Source organism: Thunnus thynnus, chromosome 1 (genome assembly GCF_963924715.1).
Source record: "Thunnus thynnus chromosome 1, fThuThy2.1, whole genome shotgun sequence".
Classification (NCBI taxonomy): domain Eukaryota; kingdom Metazoa; phylum Chordata; class Actinopteri; order Scombriformes; family Scombridae; genus Thunnus; species Thunnus thynnus.
The window spans coordinates 24,576,920-24,600,615 of NC_089517.1; the positions used below are offsets into that span (position 1 = coordinate 24,576,920).

At 40.1% G+C, this 23,696-nt stretch overlaps 1 protein-coding gene across 2 annotated transcripts in view; it reads left to right on the forward strand.

The window, feature by feature from the left end:
• The window catches only part of smyd3 (SET and MYND domain containing 3), a 90,936-nt gene that overhangs the window by 7,712 nt on the left and 59,528 nt on the right, over positions 1-23,696 (forward strand). For both annotated transcript variants that reach the window (XM_067592449.1, XM_067592454.1), the window contains exons 2-5: positions 12,805-12,868; positions 12,985-13,092; positions 13,518-13,575; positions 13,772-13,926. In XM_067592449.1, coding sequence (XP_067448550.1) covers positions 12,805-12,868; positions 12,985-13,092; positions 13,518-13,575; positions 13,772-13,926 — 385 coding nt within the window. The remainder of the gene's footprint in view (positions 1-12,804; positions 12,869-12,984; positions 13,093-13,517; positions 13,576-13,771; positions 13,927-23,696) is intronic.

A 23,696-nucleotide genomic window follows, 5' to 3' on the forward strand; every position in this document is an offset into this window, starting at 1 on the left:
TGGAGCCAGCATCTAGTGACCATCGGTGGCGTTGCATTTTAAGATACTTCTCCATTGGCTTCAGCTTCAAGCCGCTTGCTTCCACTGATTGCGTATTCCTGAAGTCTGAGTGAAGTTTATCAGTGATAATTTATCTTTTATTGGATGTCTCATGCATATTAAGCTCTGTATCGCAACATTTTGTCCATTAATGTTCATCCTTTTATTCTGCCCACATGTGATTTCACGTCAGCTGTGTTTTCTGTTATTTGTGTAAAGATTTTTGTGGCCCTCTTGCAGCACTGGTGGTCACTGAGGCATCAGTCAGTGAGGGTTTCTATGTAAAATAACACAAGTGACTTGGAGGTTTGGGTTTCATTTACAGCTGAAAAAGAAACTGAAAAACTCAAAACATCTGGAGTGAAAATTTTTTGAAAAAGTGTGTCTATGGTGAAAACAGTAAATCAAATGAGGGTGGTGTGAGAACTGTATTCTCTTTATTGTACATCTGCCTCTGACATTTGCTGTTAGTTCCTGGTTGTGTTTCTGGTTGTTCAAAACCAGAGAAAAACCCATCAAAGCTGTTTGTGTGTGTGTGTGTGTGTGTGTGCATCGCTGAAATGCAAAGAAGAAAACAGAATAAGATGCCGTTTTGTTTTACATCATCGAGCAGTAACGCAGGTCAAAGCACTTGAGCCCCGCAAGGCAAAACTGCCGTCCGAGCATGTTGTTTTTACAGTTCAAATGAAAGCCAATGAGTAACTTGTAATGTGCAAAGTGTTTCAGCTGGAACTGTTTGCACACAACCTGAGAGGCTGAATCTCCGTCACAGTGACAGATAAAGATTCACCTTGAAACTGAGCTAGAAAGAAGAGGATGTTCCAGAGAAAAATGGAAATAGAAGAGAGACGACACATCGTCTCCGTTGGACAGATAACGCATCAAACGCACACACATACACATCAAACACTCACACACACACACACACACACACACACACACACAAACAGCTTTGATGGGTTTTTCTCTGGTTTTGACAGACCAAAGAAGAAGTTAGATGTATTTCTCTCTGCTGTCAGGTTGTGTTTACGTGTGTGTGTGTGTGTGTGTGTGTGTGTGTGTGTGTGTGTGTGTGTGTGTGTGTGTGTGTGTGTGTGTGTGTGTGTGTGTGTGTGTGTTAGGCTAGGGGGTAGGGTGATATTATCTCTGTCAGTCTTTATATTTGACACCAATATCTCACTCACTGTCTCTTTGGACCACACAGAAACACACTGCAGAAGAGTGCAAACTCGAAAAACAAATATTTGAAACATATGTCTTATTTATAGAGAGAAGCTTTTGATTCAAACTCGGATCATCTAGTTTCCAAAGGGTCTTTGTTAATTCTGAGAACATAAAAACATATTGACAGACAGCTGACTCAAGAGTTTTGTTCTCATTCCAGCTGGATGTAAGTGCCTGATAGAGGGAAAGCTGAACTTACGAGAAATAAAAACAAGGATTCAGTTAATGAGGCAAAGCTCACACATCATGATGATGCCTTTTGAGCAGAATGATGTATGCGCAGAGTTTGACACTAGAAGGTCATTTTCACATTCATCTCCTGAAAGTGTTTAAAGGATAAGGCTGGAAATTTCCTATATTTTTCTTATTGTCAACAAATCTCATGTGCAGAGCCAATCCAACAATTAACTGATTCTACTTACAAGTATTGTGTGTGTATCCAAAGCCTGATATATCTTATTCTTCTGTGCCATAGACCTCCATTCTTGTCCAAAAACTATTAAAAACACGTCGGTGAGTCACACTGCTGCACTGGGTGACATGTTCCTTCAACCCTGAAGACAGTGACTATGGTAATTTGTTTAGAAACGGCTCCAAAGTGTAAAAATAGCGATAAGATAGTAACCCGCCACTAGTACAAAGTCAAGAGGTGTCTTCAGGGATGAAGAAACATGTCACCCAGTGCAACGATGTGGCTTATTGATGTGTTTTTAATAGTCTTTGGACAACGATGGACGTTTACGGCACAGAGGAATAGGACTTTGATACATGCATAATACTTGTAAGTAGGATGAATTCATTGTTTGTTTGGTTCTGCACACGAGATTTGTTGAGAATAAGAAGAATATAGAAAAGCAGCAGCCTTGTCCTTTAGGTAGGTGTGTACCTACGAGCAGGATTTGTGACATCTCAACTAGTTTGAAGCCAGGTGTGATGTGGAAACTTGAAGCCTCCAGTACACAAATACTGAGAACTGACTTTACAGTGGAGTAGGAGACATCTTGTGTCCAGCAGTTAAACTTCTGAAAATGAACATTATTTGCACATTCATAGCTTCTGGATTTTTAATGGAGACAGTCATATGAAAAATTTCTAACCAGCTAATTGAACATTTCTTATGGAAAAATCACATCAGACACAAATTATTAATCACAGCAGAGTATTTTTTATGTGTTTAGGGTAGAATGTGAAGCGAATTTATGTCTCTGTTGGACTTTTGATGCCGTTTTGTTCATATATATAACAGTCGACATGCCAACTTTACAGATGTTAGCTTCAGCTTGACAGCCACATGCGCACTGACTGTGTGATGTGTTTATTTACATCACAGCTCACACACCGACTGTTCTCAGAAGTCACCAGGATCTCCAGTTGTCTGTTATTTCCATCTAGCCTCTTCTTTTATCTCTGCATGTTTATGAAGCGGTTTCATAGATGCAACACATTCTTTGCTCAATTTGAAAAAATTTGAAAACAAACTTTAGTCAACTCGCCTTCTCCTCAATTCACAGTACCTAGAGCCTGTGTGCGCCCACTCTCGTCCTTCCATTGATTTTTGTTTGCAGCTACACTACATCTAAAATTCACTTCACTGTCTGAACACACCTTTAGAGAACTCTTCACCGTTTTTACACACACATCATCCTCGTCAAATGCACACACACACACACACATTGTTTCTCTCTCTTTCTATATATATATATATATATATATATATTTTTTTTTTTTTACAAACTGCAGTGTTTGAATACTTCACTCAGTTCATTCTCCAACTGAACGTCTCTTCCTTTCTCGCTCACTCACTCACACTCTCACTCTTTTTCAAACATATTTTATCTCTCGCTTACGCATACACACTCTTGCTTCTGCATATACAGAACACACACACATTGATAAGAGTGTGTTGATGCAGCAGTGTATGAAGCATACAGATTGCTACTTTGGATGCAGTTAGACGAGCCTACAGAAAGAGGAGCACGAGGAGACGAGAGGAGGGAAATAGTTCAAAAGGCAAGTCAGCACTCCTCCTCCTCCTCCTCCTCCTCCTCCTCCTCATCTCACTGGCTCCCTCTTCTCGATTTATTCTCCCATCTGCTACCTCTGGCGCCTCTGTTTTCCTCCCTTTCTCTCCTCCTTCCACAGCTTTTCTTTCCATCTGCTTTACCTCTCTCCTCATTCTTCCTGTTGTTCCTCCTTTTCCTCCTCCATCTCTTCATCTCTCATCATTTAGATACATTTTTCCTCCCACCTGCCTCTGCTCCTTCTCTCTCTCTCTCTCTCTCTCTCTCTCTCTCTCTCTCTCTCTCTCTCTCTCTCTCTCTCTCTCTCTCTCTCTCTCTCTCTCTCTCTATCTATCTATCTCTCTCTCTCCTTGCCTCATTCCTGATGTAGATTATTTTGCCTACATCTGCTTCTCACTCGTCCTTCTCCTCCTCCCCTTCGTTCTCCATCTCCCTCCCATCTTTCCTTCTTGCCTCCTGCAGTTAGATACACAGGTGTATCCAAACAGCTTGGTGCTGGGAAAACACAAACACACACACACACACACGCACACACACACACGCACACACACAGCTGTATCATTTGCAAACCAAGTAATTTGCTGTAAATTCTTGTTTGAGCATACTGCGAACACGCCTCCCCATGTGTGTAATGCTTGGTATTCATCAAGCAAAAACATCTGTGTGTGTCGTTTTTAACTCTACTTGTGAGGACCCCGGGTCTTCACAAGAACAGTTGAATGTAGTCCACAAGAGGATGCATTTTTTTGTTTAGGGGGTGAGGGATTAGAGGTTAAGGGTTGAGGCTCACTGCAATATAATTAGTGAAAGTTAATGGATTGTTCCAGCAAGTGGAAAACCTCCTGTGTGTGTTTGTTCACATTAGAATTTATTTCACTGATCATAAGAAAGTGCATCTGTTATCTGTGAGCATTAATGTCTCTGTCAAACCTAAAAGCAGAAAACCCAAGATGAATTGAAACAGACTGAACTGTAATTTAAGCCCTGTGTGGACAGGATTAGTCTTCTGAATGACGTCTGAGATATAATTACTAACATACGACGTCTTTGATTTCATGGACCCCTTCAGAAAAGATTAGAATCACTGTGTCCATGACCAATCTGGATGAGTTTACTTTTTTCAGTTAAATATTGATAAGACAGTTTTATCAGTGGTTGGTATCCTAAAGCTGTTTGACAAACACTGGGCTCTGTATGGAGCCATGTGGCGCCTGTATCCCAGAGTTTTGGGTTTTTGTGGATTCTTGTTTGCATTTCAATGAGCATATCACAAAACTGGCTCAGTTCTGCCTCTTTTATCTAGCAAATATAGCAAAGTTCAGACCCACCGTTTCATTTCAGCATACCAAGAATGTTATTTATGCCTTTATTACAGCCCACTCACATTAATTCTCTTTTTACTCGTATAACTCACTCAAATTTAAATTCTGGTTGCTCAAAATTCAGCTGTCAGGCTTTGAACTCAGATCAAACCACATCTGCTCAGATTTCTCCCAGTTTATTCTCCTTACACCGGGTCCTACTATGTTTTAGAATAGATTATTGTATCACCTTCAAGACACTACATGACAGAGCTCCAACACACATTGATCTCTTATACTTAACTACACATAAAATAGTCTGTTTTTGCATTTTGTGTGTGTATCTGTTCAAATTTCAGCTTTTGTTCCATCCTGTTTTTATCACATTAATATATATAATTTATCTTATCAATTTTCTGTTTTAATGTCCTACCTAATATACAGAACTTTGTGAAAAAAATTATTTAAAGCTCCACAAATAAAGCTTATTACCTTAGAAATGACCTAACCTACACTGGAGAAACTAATGTCTTCTGAAAAGCTTTATTTAAGGCTTTAGACAGTACAAAAACCAAAAAGTACTCTTTCTTTTCAAGGGTAGATATTCCCCTTAGGCCCTATTTTGTGTGTGCGTGCGCGCATGTACTGCCATCATCATGATAATAAAGCCATAAGAAGACTCGTCCAATATGAGTCCCCTCAGGTGTCAATGAATCACCCTCTAAATAACCATTAAGAACTCAGCAAGGGATTGAAGACGGCTGTAGATGCAGCACAGCTGGCGTTTCTTTCTCTGGCTTACTCACACACACACACACACACACACACACACACACACACACACACACACACACACACAGACACTGACAGAAGTGATTTACATGCCACTCACCAATCTCCACTAAACCCAGAGTTATGCTCATGTGAGGATGTGTCGCTATAGCTGTGCTGTGGACGCAGGCAGTGTACAGAGTGGTTTAGGTATTAATAGATGTAGCAACACTAGATGGCAGTAGTGTTTGTTATTTCTTGTTTTGTACCTAAATCTTACATTATCTCTCAGTCACTTTGTGATAACGTGGCAATGCTGACAAAGAGAGGCTCTGTGCTAGGAATAGAAGAGCTAATTTGTCAAACAGTATTGAGAAGGACCTGTTTCATGTTGTCTCCACGATTGACTTCAGTGCAGCAGTGGAAACAGGTTTCTATGAAGCATGTGAAGGCTGAAAATACAGTTCAATTTCTAACAGATAACCTCAATTGTTTCAAACTCAAATCGTGGCGTGGTAGGTGTTCCTCAAGCATTTTGAAGTCATCTGGGAATCTAGCAGTAGATTTATATTGATGTTTGTTAGTAATTTACTTTACATACATGTACTCGCACACCATTAGCTGTCATATGGGAGTGAGTCACACCATGCTGTGTTAGCTACTCAGCCTGGAAATGAGAAAATTCACTCAGGCACGACCAGACAACCCAGAAAAGAGGACCCCACTAATTATTAACATACACTTACACACACACACACACACACACACACACACACACACACACGAACACAGATCTAACTCGCTCTCATGGCTACAGCACAGCAGCCAATACTCAAGGGAAATTAATTACCATGCCATACACACACACACACACACACACCAACAGAGACATGCTGAGGTAGGCCTAATTAGGTGTCTGATAGCATAGACTTAACAGAATTGACCACCTATACACACATGCAAGTGCACACATCCATGCTCTTGCATATCAATGCAGAAAACTAGCATTTTACAGTCAATCCATCGCACTTCATCCACTGTCTAGTGACAGGTTTCATGTCCTTTCTTCTTCTTGCTTCTCTATTTTTGTGTTTCTCTGCTGTGCTTCCACTCTGTGCCTCATTTCCTTTCCTTGCACATTTCTGTCGTATCATCTATGTCCTGCACAAAGCCTTTTATGTTTAAAAAAAAAATCTTCTTTTCTTGGGCTGATAATGACTGCATGTTTGACATTTTGCACAATTCAAAGATTAGCTTATTTGTGAGGTCACATAAAGGTTAAAAAAATGAAGCACAATACACGAGTATGTGCGCACTAGGCATGAGCCCATAAAAATGTTATAATTTGATTTTCCTCAGTACTTCACTGACTGTAATATCTCATTTAACTCACAGAATGTTTCTTTTTAAAGGTCCTGGACTCCCTCGGGCCTGCAGGTGTTTGAAGTTATTCTGGCTGATTAGATCTCTGTTCTGTTTGAAAGTGGTTGGGGCTATGCAGCGATTTAGGTCACTGGACTCTTAAGGATGGACTAATAAGAATGATACAGGTGTAATTTGTCCCGCCCTAATAGGTGCACCAAAGCCAACAGGGGAGTGAGGGAGATGTCTATCAAACACAGTTAACACCCGCCCACACAGTCCTGAGAGGAGGTCTAATCAGCTAAAATTAGTGAAAACATCTGTGTGGGCGTACACAGCATTTAAAACTTGTTAAATTGTAAATATATGAATAAATGCAGTTCCGCCTTTTATAACTGTATTTACAAAATACACTGAAATTTGTGTAGTGGTAAAATTATAATTTGAACAAAATAAGATGCAATTAAATAATCAACCTCTCTACAGTAGAAAAAGTTATCATGTTCCTTGCAGATAGTGAGGCTGCGTTGTGTCTGGTGGTGTGGAGTGAGGAAACACAAGACGTTCCACTTCAGAAATAAACACAGTGATCTTGATTAGGGCTGCAACCAATAATTATTTTCAGTATCAATTAATGTTTGGATGTTTTTTCCCCTGATTAATCGTTTAGTTAATCAAATTTCAGAAAAAAGTGCAAAATGGAAGGCAACATCTTCTAATTGCTTGTTTTTTCCAATCAACAGTTAAAAACCCACAAATATTCAGTTTACAATGATACAATACAGAGAAAAGCAGGAAATCCTCACGTTGGAGAAGCTGGAGCCAGCAAATGTTTGCCATTTTTGCTAGAGACATACAGGACTTAAAGTATTAACTGATAATCCATGTAGTTGTTCATACATTTTCTGATCGTTTAATCCTGATACTCTGACCCTGCATGTGTTGGTAGTGTGTTCATTTTTGTAATCAGAACAATTCAATAAATTGTGTGTAGAGATATCAGAATGAAAGAGAATAAGGAAAGAAACGCCACAGTGAGAATGTCAGGGGGGGAAAAACAAAATATGGAAGAGAGTATGACAATGAGAGGAAGAGGAGGCGGCTGCTCAGGGAAAGAGAAAGAGTGTCTGATTTTTTTTAATTCAGCCAGTCTGCATGTTCCTAATGAAACCCATCTAATGTTATTCATGAGTTTTCCTACTGTGCCCGCAGTCCAACCATGGACCTGCCATCCAGAGGACCATCACTTCACACAACATCTGACAGAGAGACAGAGAGAGAAGAATGAGAGAGAGAAAAAAAGCAGCGAGGAAGAAAGTGAGAGAGAGAGAGAGAGAGAGAAAAGGATGAAGAGAGGGAGGGAGATGACAGAGGAAAAAAGGGAACATAATAAAAGAACATGACAGAAGATGAGACCGATGTGCTTCATGGGAGGGAGGGATGATAAAAATCTGTATGAAAATGAGTAATCCTTAAACAAGAAATTACAGTTTTGTGTTCATCACAGTTGCATGCTAACGACCTGAAGGAGACTGAAGTTTATATCTTTCTGTTTTCTCTCGCTGTCTTTTCCTGTTTTGATCCTTTCTGCTCTGTTGTCACTGACCTCATCTATATTTGGACTACATTAAATCAGTGTGTGTATCATACTGTATGTAGCAGTGTACGTTCCTCAACTATTGTTGGTTCTTGCCTAGAGGCCAGAGCAGAGTCGTCTCTGTGTATTTGAATCATGAAGTAATGTGTGTGTGTGTGTGTGTGTGTGTGTGTGTGTGTGTGTGTGTGTGTGTGTGTGTGTGTGTGTGTGTGTGTGTGTGTGTGTGTGTGTGAAGTGAACAGATTGTGTGTGGGTGTATCATGTTTGCTGATCCCAAATAAAGAGCAGTGAGCAGTCAGTTGAATGAACACTTTGGTTGAACTGTTGGACTATGGGATATTTCTATAAAAAGAAAGACAGTTTTGTTGTGGTTGTTTTTGTTGTTGTTGAGCTATAGTGATGTTGATCAGCAGAACTACACACACATATATTTCAGATGGCCTCCAAATCGAGCGGCAAGTTGTAGTCAACGTCAGTGTTACACATTTTCCATCCGTCTCTGCTACATGCAGTAAGCAAAGAGTGAAAATATTTGTTTTCACAAGTCTCGCACAGCCCCTTACAGAGAGTAAATATTCAATTATGTTTAGCCAAGATATTTCCTCTACAGTCCTGCTGGAACACCTGAATCATGTGAATATTATCTATACAGTGATGTGTACTCTGTGTGTGTGCGTGTGTGTGTGCATGTGTGTCTGAGTGGATACCCTATAAATGCTGAGAGCTTATCAGCCCGGAGGCGGTCACCATAACAACAGTTGCTGCGGTGCAACTGTGCATTAACGTGGCTTAGAAACTATATATACATACATTATTGAACTGCAGTGCCCTTAAGGGATAGATACCTCAATATAAACTGTATGGCGAAATCTCTGACTATTGGCAGTTTTTTTATTATCTCTCTGTATATCATCAGATTGCCTAAACTTTTTATAAATGATGTCATAAAATATTGGTAACCCTCAGAGTCTCAGTGATTTCAGAGATGTGTCTCTGATTAGATGGATGGTTTTGGCTGCCAGCTTTGCACAGATTAGACCTGAGTGAAGACATTTGGGAAGAGCTGTAAATTAATATAATGTACAGTCATTAAACTCATCAAGTGCCAGTTTTACAATATTTGTCAAAGTGAATAATCTCTTGCTTGCCTCATGACCGACCTTCATACAGTGATTCATAAGAATTAATTAATTACTTTATTAGATATACAAGATTTCTTTCCAACAGACAAAGAGGCCGAAAAGGAAGAAAACACTCACTCTTTATCTTCACTGGAGGAGGTAATAAACATAGGATAGACATTTGTTAACGTTTATATACAAATAATGTAAAACAAAATTGTTATTTTGAGAGTTTTTCACTGAATATGCTCTGCTCTGAATATTGTGTGTGACGCCTCTCAGCTTTTCAATGACGTGCTGTTTTCTTCATGGCATTGCTTTAGCATTACAAACACTACGTCAGCATGGATGCCCACAAACATGTTTATGCACGTTAAAGTCAAACACCATTACATTGTAGCTCCTTGATGCATTTAATGATATTTTTCTGTTCCAATAGTTAATAAAAATGAATGCCACAATAGTTACGTTTCTGCAGGATTCCATTTTCATGATGAAATTCATTTTAAAACTGATTTTTAACAGATACCGTCCATGTTCAACCCATAGTGGATGTTGGAAATCTCCCAGATATCAAACGACATGTACAGTAACATACAGTGTGACTGTGTCGGCATGTCAACATAACTATGTCAACATTTCCCACAATGTTAAGCTACAGGGGAACAAGTAAAGAACTGGAAAGGGGGTCGTGGTCAGCATCAGTCTTCCTCTTAGTGATGGACTTCCTGCAGCTGGCAGCCTGTGATGTGACCAAACTTTTAGTGTCTGAGTTATGTTCACAGTTCATCTGTTGAAGCTGCGCAGGACCTGGCTGTGTTTAGGTCTGGGCTGGTCGTATCTGTTGTTATTGCTTTGCGTCTCATGCTGGAGGCATGTGTTTCTTTTTAACATGTGGGTGGCTTCCTTGTTTCTGTTAGATCTCAACATGACAAGAATAGCTGTGTTTTCATGAACCTCCAGGTTCCAGTCTGGAAAGGTCAAAGCAAATAGGACACAGCGGCATAACAAGATTGTTTGAACACAGGAAAGGGAGGACAAGATGAGATGGACGGAGAGGGAGGCTGTGAATTATAGAAACTAGGAGGGTGAGGAGAACAGAAAATAAGTGTTTTGGAAATTTGTCAAAGTCTGTAGGGTTCTTGAGCCAAATACAACAGTCCGGTCTAGTCACACACTGATAGACGGTCATAGGAAACACTTAACTTCTGTCGTTAACATTGACAGGCAACAGCCTTCTGTCAGATCTGTGTATGTTCATATTATATGCCTGCTTTTGCCTTTAAGGTTCTTATAATGTCATCTACAGCATTCATAATTATGTCCAATCTAATCAAATGTCCCATATTCAGTGTGATAAGCCCTGGGCTAATGTATTTACATCCATCATAACATGTTCTCCATTACCTCATTTTGTGTGCCTAAGCTCATAAAACCATCCATTGTCAGATTTAATTAGCAAAATGCTATCATTTTGTCTTTCTCTCTTTCTCTCTCTCTCTCTCTCATATCATATGTTAAACCAACTAGAGTGACATCTTTCTGTATATGAGCTCATGCCCAAACAAGCCTCGGGCTCTTCCACTAAGCCTGACTCCTCCTATGCTTGTATGCTGTAATGCTGGAATGACACTAGAAGAAAGTGAGAAAAAACTTTACGCACACACAAAATTAAATGTAAGGTGATAAACATTGTGAGAAGTCAGTTGTTCTTTGTACTTAGGTATCGGAATTACAGCGACTTTAAATATAAGATGGAATAAAAATTGTGAGACTGAGCATCTAGCAAACATGCCTCAGTGAAGCCCAGAAAAACTGTAAAATCAGATTAACAACCTGTACAGACACACGGTCCAAAAATCTGTTCATACGTAGGGGAGAGTCAAGGTTGTAGACTTAAAAGCTCGATTTGTGTGGCGTCCCCATCCTCTTGTGGTCTGAGGCACATACCGTGAGATCACGATGTCCTTGATTCGATTGCAGTTGGGGACATTTGTCACATGTCACCTCCTTCACTGTCTCCCCGTATTTATCTATCTGTCTCCTTTCTGCCATATTGAAATCTGATTTTTAAAGAGAGAGAGCAAATATCATCTCAAAGGATTATGTAAGTTTAAAAAATAATCATAAGCCAGGTCAAAATGCATTCAGGTAAAAGGAATAAATCTACGGAACAATCAATATAAATAAAGGTTTATTTACTGTCCGGCTGATATCTACACATTTTCGGTCATTACTTTAAGTCTCTATTTGACATTAATTTATTAATTTGTGGCTGTTAAAGCACCTGAGTTCATTTATGTGTTTAGTTTTTATTATTATTTATTTGAACTTAACCCACATAAAGATCAGTTAATATCTGCTGTCATCTCAAGTATCTAATTAGGGGAAAATGCCCCAAAACCCTGCTGCAATATTATATATTGTAAGCACAATGCCTATGTAAATCTCTGTATGCATCATACTGGCCTCTGCACACACACACACACACATACACACAGGCACACAGGCACACACTGTTCCTGAAAGTTCCTTTGACTCAGATCTTGTCTTGTGTGTGTGTGTGTGTGTGTGTGTGTGTGTGTGTGTGTGTGTATATGTGTGTGTATTTTAGTGGTGCACTTTCTACTGGCTGTAATTGGCTACGTGAAGCAGGCAGACACTGCTGAGCCCTGGCTTGTAATCAGACTGACAGGCAAACCGGAAAGGACAGCAGTGTCATTCTGAGAAACACAGCAGACCTTGGAGGCAGGCAACACACACTAGCGCAAGAAAAACCAAGCATAAACACCTCTATTGGACACACGGCAAACGCACATGGGCGCTCAAGCACATACCATGATGCTAACAGCCTGTGACAGTGAGGAAAGTTTATCTAATATATTGCTCTTAGAATACAATCTGGAATTAGGTAGATAAAACTAGATAATAGATACACACAATCAGCTTAATATAGCAAATAGCAAAGGTCCTTACAAGGGAAAAGGTCAAGACATTGACAGGAAAGCATGCTTGGGTGGATATGTGCATCTATTTGGTCATGTAGCAGCTTAACTATGACCAGAACTGTTTTGTATTTGGAGCAGGGGAACAGGTTTTATTCAAACAATAAAATGGTGCAAGAGAAATGAATGTCTGACATCACTGATTTCAGAAATCTAAAATGCTGGTCCCATTCCAGCTCACTGAGTCGTTCACTTCCAGAGAAAATATTTCCCTACTTCTGGCCTGGAGAGCTTTCTGATAACTGTGAATCAGCCTCTGAATCCTTTTCACTGACGGTTTTGTGTGCCAGATGTCTCTGCATGAAATCAATGGATGGACAATCTGTGCAGAATTGAACTCTTTTTGTCTGTTCTTCTGTCTAGGCGTGAGACCTTGTTGAGGTGTTCCCAGTGCAAGATGGCTCGCTACTGCAATATCACTTGCCAGGTATAGTGTGCACGGGTGTGTGCGTGTGTATGTTTGTGTGTGTGTGTGTGTGTGTGTGTGTGTGTGTGTGTGTGTGTGTGTGTGTGTCAATTTGTTGAAATGCCTGTCTCCTGCAGAAACAAGCATGGTCTGGCCATAAGAGAGAGTGTAAATGTCTGCAGAGCCTCCTACCCAGAATTCCCACTGACTCAGTCCGTCTGGCTGCGAGGCTCATCTTTGCCTTGGTAAGTTTCTGGAGTCTTTCATTGGCATTCGCGGTTTGTGTCTCACACTCAAAGTAATGTGTACAAAGATACAATAAAAATGTGTCATAAACACACTCTTTTGGTTGGACTGCACATCTTCAGCTGCGTTGTAAAAACTTATTCATTGTACATTTTTGTAACATTCATGTTTGCACTTAATGTGAAGAATACAACCCTTCTGTTGAGAACATTTCACATGCTCTGGCTCTTTATAGCAGTTTTTATTTGTTACTGAGAAGGTCAGTTTCTTTTAGGTCAAAGGATTTCATCTCACGGCCAATAATATGCTGCAGGGAGTCCTACAGCCTCCTAATAGTGCAGTTAAAAGGTGAAACAATAGCAGAAGAATGATGTTTTAAAAGATGAATTACATGCTTGGCCCCACTTTGTCCTTTGTCTTCCAGTTAAGTCCATCGAAGAACAGTAGTGAGGAGCTCTACACTCTAGAGGAGCATGAATCACGTAAGTCTATCCTCCAAGACTGTGTGTGTGTTTTTTTTTTTTTGCCTGAGTGTGATTCCAGTGCATAAAGACAAAATGGTTGACGTGTAGGAAACATGATGAGTGGATATCTGTCTCTGTCTGAGTTGAAGTGTATTTGTGCTAAAGCTCTTTTGAGATGTTGTAAGAATCTCATAGGGATTTTTATATTTTACAGACCTGAGTTCCATGTCTGAGCAGAAGAAACAAGGACTGTCTCAGCTGGCGTCCATGTTACAGTTGTATCTGCAACAGGAAGTACCGGACCTTGCACAGGGGATGACATCAGCACTGCCACCTTCCTGCCAAGAACCCCTCAACCTTATTGCAAAGGTAGGCTAAATGCATGTAAACACATTATTTATATTTTTTTGTATGGCACATACTGTAGACGAATAAACACCGTGGCACACTTTTACACACGAGAGTACAGATACTCAAATATGGATATGCCTACTCCTGCACACAAACACAGACAGACCGACTCAAGCAACTGTTAAATGCTTTTAGCATCCCCTGCCGTGCTTGGACGTACCCCAACATATGTCCAAGATCTTCCCAGCATCAGTGATTAGATCACTGTGTGTGTGTGTGTGTGTATTCCCAGAACAACCTGAGGTCTTATTCTCTTAAAACACACCAGCTGCCTTCACAAGAGTTTAAACCGCAAATCGTTACGTGTGCAAGGATGTGTTTGTCTGGATTTTGCTCTACCTCTGTTATCTGTTAGCTTGTGTGACTCCTCTCTAAGATTTCATGGCCACCAGGTATTTGAAATCCAACGTGTGTGTTTTGTTTGTCCCACCTCAATGGTTGCATCTATGAGCACGTTTGAGAATTAATTGAAAGCAGCCAGTTGAATGAGCGGAGTGTATTTCCATAAAACAAACGTTGAACGTTGCCAATGAGCAATACTCGCCCATAAACTGCATGACATGAGTTTTACACTCAAAACAATAAACCATCTACTTATATCATTTAATGATTTTTCAATATCTAAAACATAAATTGCATTTGACTTTATGGTGAAAGTTCAGTTTCGATGTTCCAAAAAACATCATTTCAAAAGTAAGTGTTGGAAGGAAAAGACTTCAACATTCCTGGTTAACATTATGTGCTAAACATCAGCGTGTTAACATTGTCAGCATGACAACCACTGCCACTTCTGCATTTACTTCACTATGACTGCTGAGGATGAAACAAAAACTTTGGAAGTTACAATTAGGTTTACAATAAGCATTACAGTCCCACAGAGCTGCTGATATGGCTTTAGACTCTTAGTCTCATTGTTTCCTTCCTTTTTTTTTTAGAGCAGAGTCTCTGTAATACTGGTACTGTGGAATTTAATGTCACAGACACACTCGCATTTTTGTTTTGCAGATTTGTTTCCATGTTTTTGCATAATTTATTAAAAAATATGGAGTGGGAGAGAGAGATTGTAATATCTTAGGTGAGATATAGGAGGTAACTGTGTGTGTGTGTGTGTGTGTGTATGACTGTATGAGTGTATGAGTGCGTGGGATTGGATTGTGAAGCTGGGAAAAGCTGCTGATTAAATGTGTTTCAAGATTCCGATGGGAATTGTATTCTGAGGGAGATGAAGAGTGAACAACACTGAGTGGATTAAAGAGAAGAGGAGTGTGAGAGAAAAACGAGAGGGGAACAGAGAGAGATGAGGGATGGAGAAGAGAGGAGGAAGTCATACATCGAGAGGGAGGAGAGAGATTAAAAGAGAGCAGGAAATGTACAAAGTGTGTCACAACGTGAAATGTAAATAAGCACCGGAGATCATATCCTGACTAGATTAGCAACTTTATGAAAGTCACTCACTGAAAATGAATTTGTCAGCCAACATAAAACGTCATTCGGTGGTTCCTTTCAAAGACAAGGACTGAGGGAATGAGATTTGAACCATTTAAAAGTTAGTGTGTCTGCAGTGTTTTTGCTGTTTCTGTATATGAAAGACAGACACAGCTGGGGTCTGAATGATAGAGGAGGAAAGAAACGAAAATGAATAACAGAGGATGGTGTTCTCAAAGTTGAATACCAAGTGATCTGTATGCATTTCTGTTTGTCTTTTGATGGGTATGTGCGTGTTTACATGTGTGCATTTGTGTGTGTGTGTGTGTGTGTGTGTGTGTAGCATTAAGCACAGTCATTCCTGAGTGAAAACAATCACACACTGACATATAACATATGGTGGTCAGTTGGGTAAATCCCTCCTGCCCATTTACACACATTCACACGATATCTCTCAGAGGCTGTACGCCATATAATCCTATTACTGAAGCTGTGAAGCCTCTGTTGCAAAGTGGTGTGTGTGTGTGTGTGTGTGTGTGTGTGTGTGTGTGTGTGTGTGTGTGTGTGTGTGTGTGTGTGTGTGTGTGTGTGTGTGTGTAGAAAGTAATGGACACTGTAATTAAAGTGTAGTTTTGAATTCACTTTTAATTGCTCCTCCGCTCACTCACAGAATTCACTCACTGTTTTGTTTTGTTTTGTTTTTTTTATCTTATTGAGGCACATTGTAGATTTTGGCTTTCAAATCAGTTTTTGTTGTTGGTATAAACAGTGAAAGCCGAGATTAAGAGCTGCATTTTGAAAGCTATAAGAGCTGTTGTGCTTCTCCCCGAAAGAATACCTTTGTACAGCTACAAAGGCTATGGAGAAACAATGTGGAGACCACAAGAGCTGGGATTGGTTCCCTGTTAAACTACCAAGTGCATGATGTCACAGTTCAGATATTATTATAGGATATTAGCTTGGTTTGTGACCTCATGGATGATGTCACAGTTCAGATATTGGAGTTGGAATTGACCTCATACAGTATATGATGTCACCAGCTCAGATTTGGAAAGTTTTAAACAGACCTGCAAAATGTGAAATCGATCGAGCTGAGGTCGACTAGGCTCCCTTAGATGGACTGTCTGGAGCTCCTTCACACCTTCAGAGGGGACCGAGTTGAGTCGCTGAAGTATCTCCAGAGAGTTTCCCACTCTGGAGATCAGAGTCAGCGTTCAATAACTGGGCCTTGGGAAAACTGTGCTCGACCCGTGTTGGTACCCCACCTCTGTCGCTGTGTGATTGAGGACCCATTCCATCTTCGTAGCTGGTCCCAGCACACTTTAACATCTGTTTAAAGTGAAAGCAGGCATTACAATATGTAATGTTCACTAATCTTACTACTGTCCAGCATCCTCGTGGTTTGGTTTCTCAGTTAAACACTGTCAAAGTTGAGTAGCTGATTTGTCTTTCCCGCTCGGGAGATCAGAGTCAGCATGCAGTAATCAGGTCTTGGGAAAGCTGTGCTCAACTCGTTTAGTTCCACCACCTCTGTCACTGTGTGATTGAGTACTTAGTCCATCTTTTAATCTGTCATGTTATTTGGATACATAATGATTGCTTGACATGCCTTGATGATTTGCGCCACATCCATTTAGAGTTGAGGAGGTGCTTTTACAATCAGCTGGTTAAATCCTCAGCTGAGTTATTACTAGAGCTATGAATCAGTCCCTACGCTGGAAGAATCTACTGTGTTGTGTTACAGCAGGAAACACTTTGATGAAGAAGTATAAATCCAATCCACATACTAAAGTCTCTTATTATAATGTAACCCTCCATTGCTGTCATCTGAGACCTTTCCTTCAGTGCTGTGTTAGAGGCGTTATTCAGCAGGGCAGCCCTGTATAACACAATGCAGGTGCACACTCACATGGTCAATGTTAGTTTGATTACTGTGGATGTTGCAGATGAGATGTTATCTTCGAATTGACTTTCTGTGAGTGAGAAGTAAGAGGGTCCAACTGTCTCCAACCACCAGCAAAAATCCTACAACAAGCACACATAAACTCAGAGCTGGGACCTTTATTTCAAACAGACACTTATATGATTGTGAATAGAATATGCACTTATAAACTTATGGGAAAGGATCGAAAGGAATTTGTTTTTGAACTTCCTCTGATGGCTTTGGAAGTTCAGTAAAATAAATGTTTAGTTTTTACTATATGAGGAGCGTTACTCTTTCTTCATGGATACAGAAACTTGTTGGTCTCAGGGCTATTCAGACTGGATTAGATGTGAATTTATCTTTCTTGGATTGTTGTGTGTTTGTGCTCTCTTGGTCTGGATCTTCTCTTAAATTAATTTGAGCTATTCATTGTTCTGCTTCACTGTGCAGAATGATGTAGAGTTTGACACTAACAGGCTGTTTCACATTCATCTGCTCAAAGGGGAAAGTTTCTCTGTACTCATTGAAAATCTGATTTTTATGAGCAGGATTTGTGACATCACAACTAGTTTGGAAGCCAATCCTGGTCCAATATTCAACTTACACAAGTGTGATGTGGAAACTTGAAGCCTCCTGTGGTCAAACACTGAGAATGGACTTTACAGTGAATTAGAAGACATTTTGTGTCCAGTAGTTAAACTTCTGTATTTGCATATTCACAGATTTTGGGATTTTTAATGGTAGAGAAGGAGTAGATGTAATTTTAATGATTTCTATGTACTTTTTGTGGAAAAACTATATAAGACACACTATAAGTGTAGTTCTTAGTGGCACTTTGTCATCAATAGGGGGCACTGTGATTGCATGGACATTTCTGTACTGGTAGTTTAAAGGAGTAGGAAAATCCATTATTTTACTATCTTTCTTTATCCTCTCTCCTGTCTTGTCTGTGGACTTGTAGTGTTTTCTGTTTCTCTCTCAGCTGCTTTAACTGTCCATGTATCTCTCTCTCCTCTTGATCCCTGTATCTCTGTCCGTCCTGCTTCTGCCATGTCTCTCTCCTCATTATTCTTCCCTATATGTGTAGGTCTCCCAGTTTCTTCCTCCCCCTCTTTCTCCCTTCCACTCCTCTCTCTCCTCCTCCTCCTCATCTCCTCCCCTCATGCTCTCTCTCTCTCTTTAATGGCTCAAGTATATAATAAATGAGGAGTTTATTATTGTGTACTTGGAATGTTCAGTGTGCTTAACAAAATAGGTCATTACTGTTTGTGTGTGTGTGTATGTGTGTGTGTGTGTGTATTTGGGGGGGTGTCTAGTCTTTTACAGTGGGGGAGTGTTTTGTGCTATAAAATCATTCTTTATGCTAATGGCTACTGCCTCCACAGCAGACTAATAGTGTGATACAGACACACACACACATACACACTGATGCACAGAATGAAGTAATGCCACAGCATCATTACTGCTCTTGATACACCCAAGAGAGGCAACGATGGAGGGAGGGAGTGTGTACGTTTGTGTGTTACATGTCCTGTGCAGCCATGTGCTGCAGACAAACTGCAGTGGCATATATGTGTGTGTGTACCAGGTTCTGGTCCATTGTATGTTGCTTCAGTCTACAGTAGGGTTATTTGTATGTATGTGTGTGTGTGTGTGTGTTTGTTTGTATGTGCGCACATTCGCCTGTTGGTCAAACTGCGGTGGTGCAATAAGCAGTGACAGATGAGATCTGGCCACGGCACATTTTATTGCTTCCCTCAAGCAACTTCCCCTCTCTGGAGTGGAGTGTGTGTGTGTGTGTGTGTGTGTATTCCTCACATTGTGGGGACATAAATCTGTTCACACAGTCATGTTATGGGGACTCGCCTCCCTTATGGGGACAAAAAGTCCCCTTAACATTAATCATTCATTTTAGGGTGAAGACTTGGTTTAAAGTTAAGGTTAGTTTAGGGTTAGGAGTCTCCAGGAAAGTAATGTAAGTCAATGTAATGTCCTCTGAAGTGATGGAAACACGACTGTGTGTGTGTGTGTGTGTGTGTGTGTGTGTGTGTGTGTGTGTGTGTGTGTGTGTGTGTGTGTGTGTGTGTGTGTGTGTGTGTGCAGCAGAATAGCCTTTATATTTAAGTTTAAACATACTTCTTTATTTTTGTGCATGTTTTAGTATTCCTACATACTACATGCTATTGTGTTTTATGTGCACTTATCAGCCTGAGTGCGTGTGTGTGTGTGAACTTATTGTTATGCTGCATCAGCCCTTGCTGCATTGAGACCCATTTCTCACACACACTCTTACATGACCGGCATGTTACCCCATAAAAGACACACACACACACACATACACACACACACACCTCACTATCAGCTCTGAACCTGCTCCTCTGCGTCTTGTTCTCTCTCTCTCATCCTCATCCATTTGCTCTCTGCTGCCTGACTATCATTTCTCTACTTCACTGACACTCCCTCTTCTCATTTGCTCTTGGGCCAAGTCTCTTAAACTGTAGCTTTTTATATGAGTGTTATATATAGCTTTTGAAAGACACCTCACAGGCCTGGTTTTTGTAACAGGCCAATGCCAGCATTTGAATTTAAAAATCTTACATGGCTTGTAAAATACCAGCGATAAATGACAAGCTTTACAGCACAACATGTAGTGCCTATTCAAAAAGGGTGATATACTGTTTCATAAAATCCAAACGGTGAATCCTCTGCATACATTTGTGCTAAACTTACACGGTACACAGAAATGAGCATGCGTACTACTGTATAGTGGATGGTATAATTATTATTATACCAACAATATAATTATAAGTAGATGGGCAGTTTGAGAATGCCACAGAATATATTTTTTCTAATACAAACTGGGAATCAGCAGCTTCAGGCAACTGGAAAGCACAGCTGCCACATTAAGCTACATAACACGCCTCATCTACAGCACATTCCCAACAAGGTGTTCATTGTCTCTTTTAGAATTATCCGTGTGTGTTCATTAACACATTTACACAATGTCGTCAGATACTGGCAGGTGTAAGACAAAAAGCCAGAGTACTTCATTCAGTCGGGGATAAAAAATAAAATCTATGACTTTGCACAATAACTGTTCTCTTGAGTCTTATCTCAGAAGAAAAACTTTGGCAGGCTTTTTCATAGTGTGGGTTGGCTCCCAAAGTTGTACTATGTAAAGTACAACAGTAGGCAGAAGATTTAAGTGATGAAGAGTTTCAGGATGGATGCAGAGGGGGAAGCAAATAAGGAAGGAATGAGAAGATAGGTAAATGTAAATTAAAATAGGACAGGATAAGAGAAAAATGTATTTGATAGTTACAAAACCAGTATCATAAATCTTAACTTAATGTATGCAACAGAAAATTAGGGTATTGTCAGATCTGAACTCATATTTACCTAAACGCTGATTAAATATGTATCTGACAAACTGTGTAGACAACTAAAAGACAACAAATACATTTTGTGCATTTTGTTGGCTTTACTTGATCTGGATAGTAGATCAAGCTTATCATCAAATGATAAACTTCAATTGTTGATATGATGTGAACGAAAGTTTAACTGGGAGAGTGCGACTCCTGAAACTGATCGGCTGATCATTTTGGAGTTGTTGGAACTACAAAAACACATTTCTTCCCTCACAAATGACCTTTGACCGAATACAGACACACAAACATGGCAACAGACAAGTTTAATAGACCTTTTTCACAGCAGACATTTTGACTTGTCATAGCAGGAAAACACAGGTGTTACTAATAATATTAACAATGACTCAGTTTAGGTGTCAATAGGCAAAGCCAGTAAGCCAGCATGCACGATGTGAGGACCCTGATTTTCCTGGTATGACGTCTTAAAATGTCTTTGTAGGCCTTTAAGTTTATCAAGGATTTAACATTAATTAGTGCCGGTTGATATGATCTGCCACCAGTAATGTTTGTCAAAGTTAACCAGTGAAAGAGACGGTCAGTGCCGGCTAAAAATGAGAAGCTGAAACCTGAATGTTTTATACATGGCCACTCTTTGAGAGAGGGAGGCGAGATAAAAGATTACTTAGCAGCTGAGCGAATCCAGGTATTTTTCCAATCTGGTTGTCAGAAATCAAATTCACTCACACCAGTTCACCCAAATAATGTTTCATGTTCACATACTCTAATTTTTACTTGTATATGCAGTGAAATGGTCGCACCGTGGCGCACATTAGAGTATATTTAAGAAAAAAAGCATTCCATTGGGTTTATTTTAGCCAATACCAATCTATTAAAATATGTCCGGATTGGTGCGGATACCATCCTTTGTGTTGACTCAGGACATTTCTAAAGAAAAGGAAAATAAAATCTTGTGAAAGTCAGTACCTACTCTGTCAGATGAACTGGCCAGACAAACGGCATCAGAAAGGGATTCAGGAGGAACGGGTGGAGATGCGGAGCAGCAGAAAGTAGGTAAAACGGGTGAAAGAGAGAAAAAGGGAAAACTACAGAGACAAAGAGCAGAGAAATAGGGGATGAAATAAAGAAGGGAGTGAAAGAAGAAGGATGAGAAGCGAGTGAATGAAGGGTAGGAGCGGGGAGTACATATTGGGCTCAGTAAAAGGTTTTAAAGTTGCTTTATTTATGGTTATGTGTGTATGAAGCTGTAACTAGGACTTTTGGGAAACATTCACAAACATGCACACATCAAAGACACATACACACACACACACACACACACAGGCGACTCTCTACGGAAAAGTATGTTGTATTGTTTATTACCAATAGAGATGATTTATCATAGGCTGCATGCAGACACACAAACAACTACCTGATGTTGTGTGAATGTGGAGCCAATAAATTTACACCCGTGCTGAAAACTGTTTTGACTTCAATTACACGAGCAGAAATGAGTGTGTGTGTGTGTGTGTGTGTGTGTGTGTAATTTTCTGTGTGTTCACTCTCTTTTTTTTGGTTGTTATGATTTTCGGGATGTGTGTGTGTGTGTGTGTGTGTCTGGGGTTGTTGTAATATAACTTGTGTATATCTGTGTGTAGGTGTAAATCTCTGTGTGCAGATGTGCGAGTGTAACTTGGTGTTTGTGTGTAGGAGTAATTTATTCTCATGGCTTTCCTTTTATATTTATTGGCCATCTGTTGAGCGGCTAAATGGGATGCAGACACTGTCAAACCAGCATACCTTAACAAATGGCAAAGTTATAACCCTACAAACTTGATGCGTAGGAGAAAATATATCTTATCCAGAAGTACAACAAACTTTTTTCTCAAATAATTACTTTTTTTTAGGAAGGAAGAAGGGAGGGAAGGAAACTGAAAAATGAAAAATAAACAATGAAGGAAAGTACGAAAGAATATTGCGTTTGCACATTTCGGCCTCCTACGTTTGCGTGTTCCCGTGTCTTTGTGCGTATGAGTTTGCCTGTCTGTGGTGTATGAAGTCATTACAATAATCCGTATGTGAATGTGTTAGTATGTTCAGCCTTATCTCTCTAACATTTCCCTGGTCTGCCGTTGTAGCTGGCAGTGCCATGGGCGCTAGCTAATTAGCTTAGGCTTTGCGTAATCACACACACACACACACATACACACACACACAGCTTAGTGTAATGACTTTAAGTCCATCATGAATGCAGTCAGTAGACAGTCACAGACAGTATAATAGGAAGAGAGAATAAAAACCATTTGTTTAATTGACTTAGATTGGCTGTATGTGTGTGGGCTCATGGGGAGAGGTGAAGAGGAGGAAGGGAAAAGAAGGATTGTAAATAAAGAGAGCTAATAGAAAGGAGGAAAGCAGGCATGGACTTGGAGAGTGTTCTAAAGAGGAGTGATAAAGGGAGGAAAGGGAGAAATTGAAGCAAAAAAAAAGACAAGAGAACAGTAAAGGGATACATCAAGTAGTCAAATCAAGAAGTGATGGGAGGAGGAGCGACTGAAGTTGTGAATAATTTTAAATACAAATCTGGTTTCGTTGTTCAGTTCTGCAAAGTGGTTTGAACAGCAATATGTTGCAAGAGATAGGCATGTGTATGTGTGTGTTTTGCATGTTCTAATGTGTTGAGTGGGTGTGTGTGTGTGTTAGTTGGGGGTGGGGTTGGCTAATGAACAGCTTTTGGCTCCAGCTGCGACAGCCACTATCTCTCTCGTCTCCTTTATCCTCCCTCACGCTTTCTCTGCTCTCTCCTCTGTTGCTCCAACATTTACAGTAATTACTGTTGTTTGATGGTTCAGAGGGATGGAAACAGGGATAGTGGCTGATAAAATACAAATACACAAAGTGTGTGTGTTTGTGTATTTTGTCTAATTTCCTAAATGTCCTCCAGAGGGATGTTCCAGAGGTGAGATTCCTAAATCAGGTTTATCTCACTAATGGCCCTTTTACGAGGACTCTAT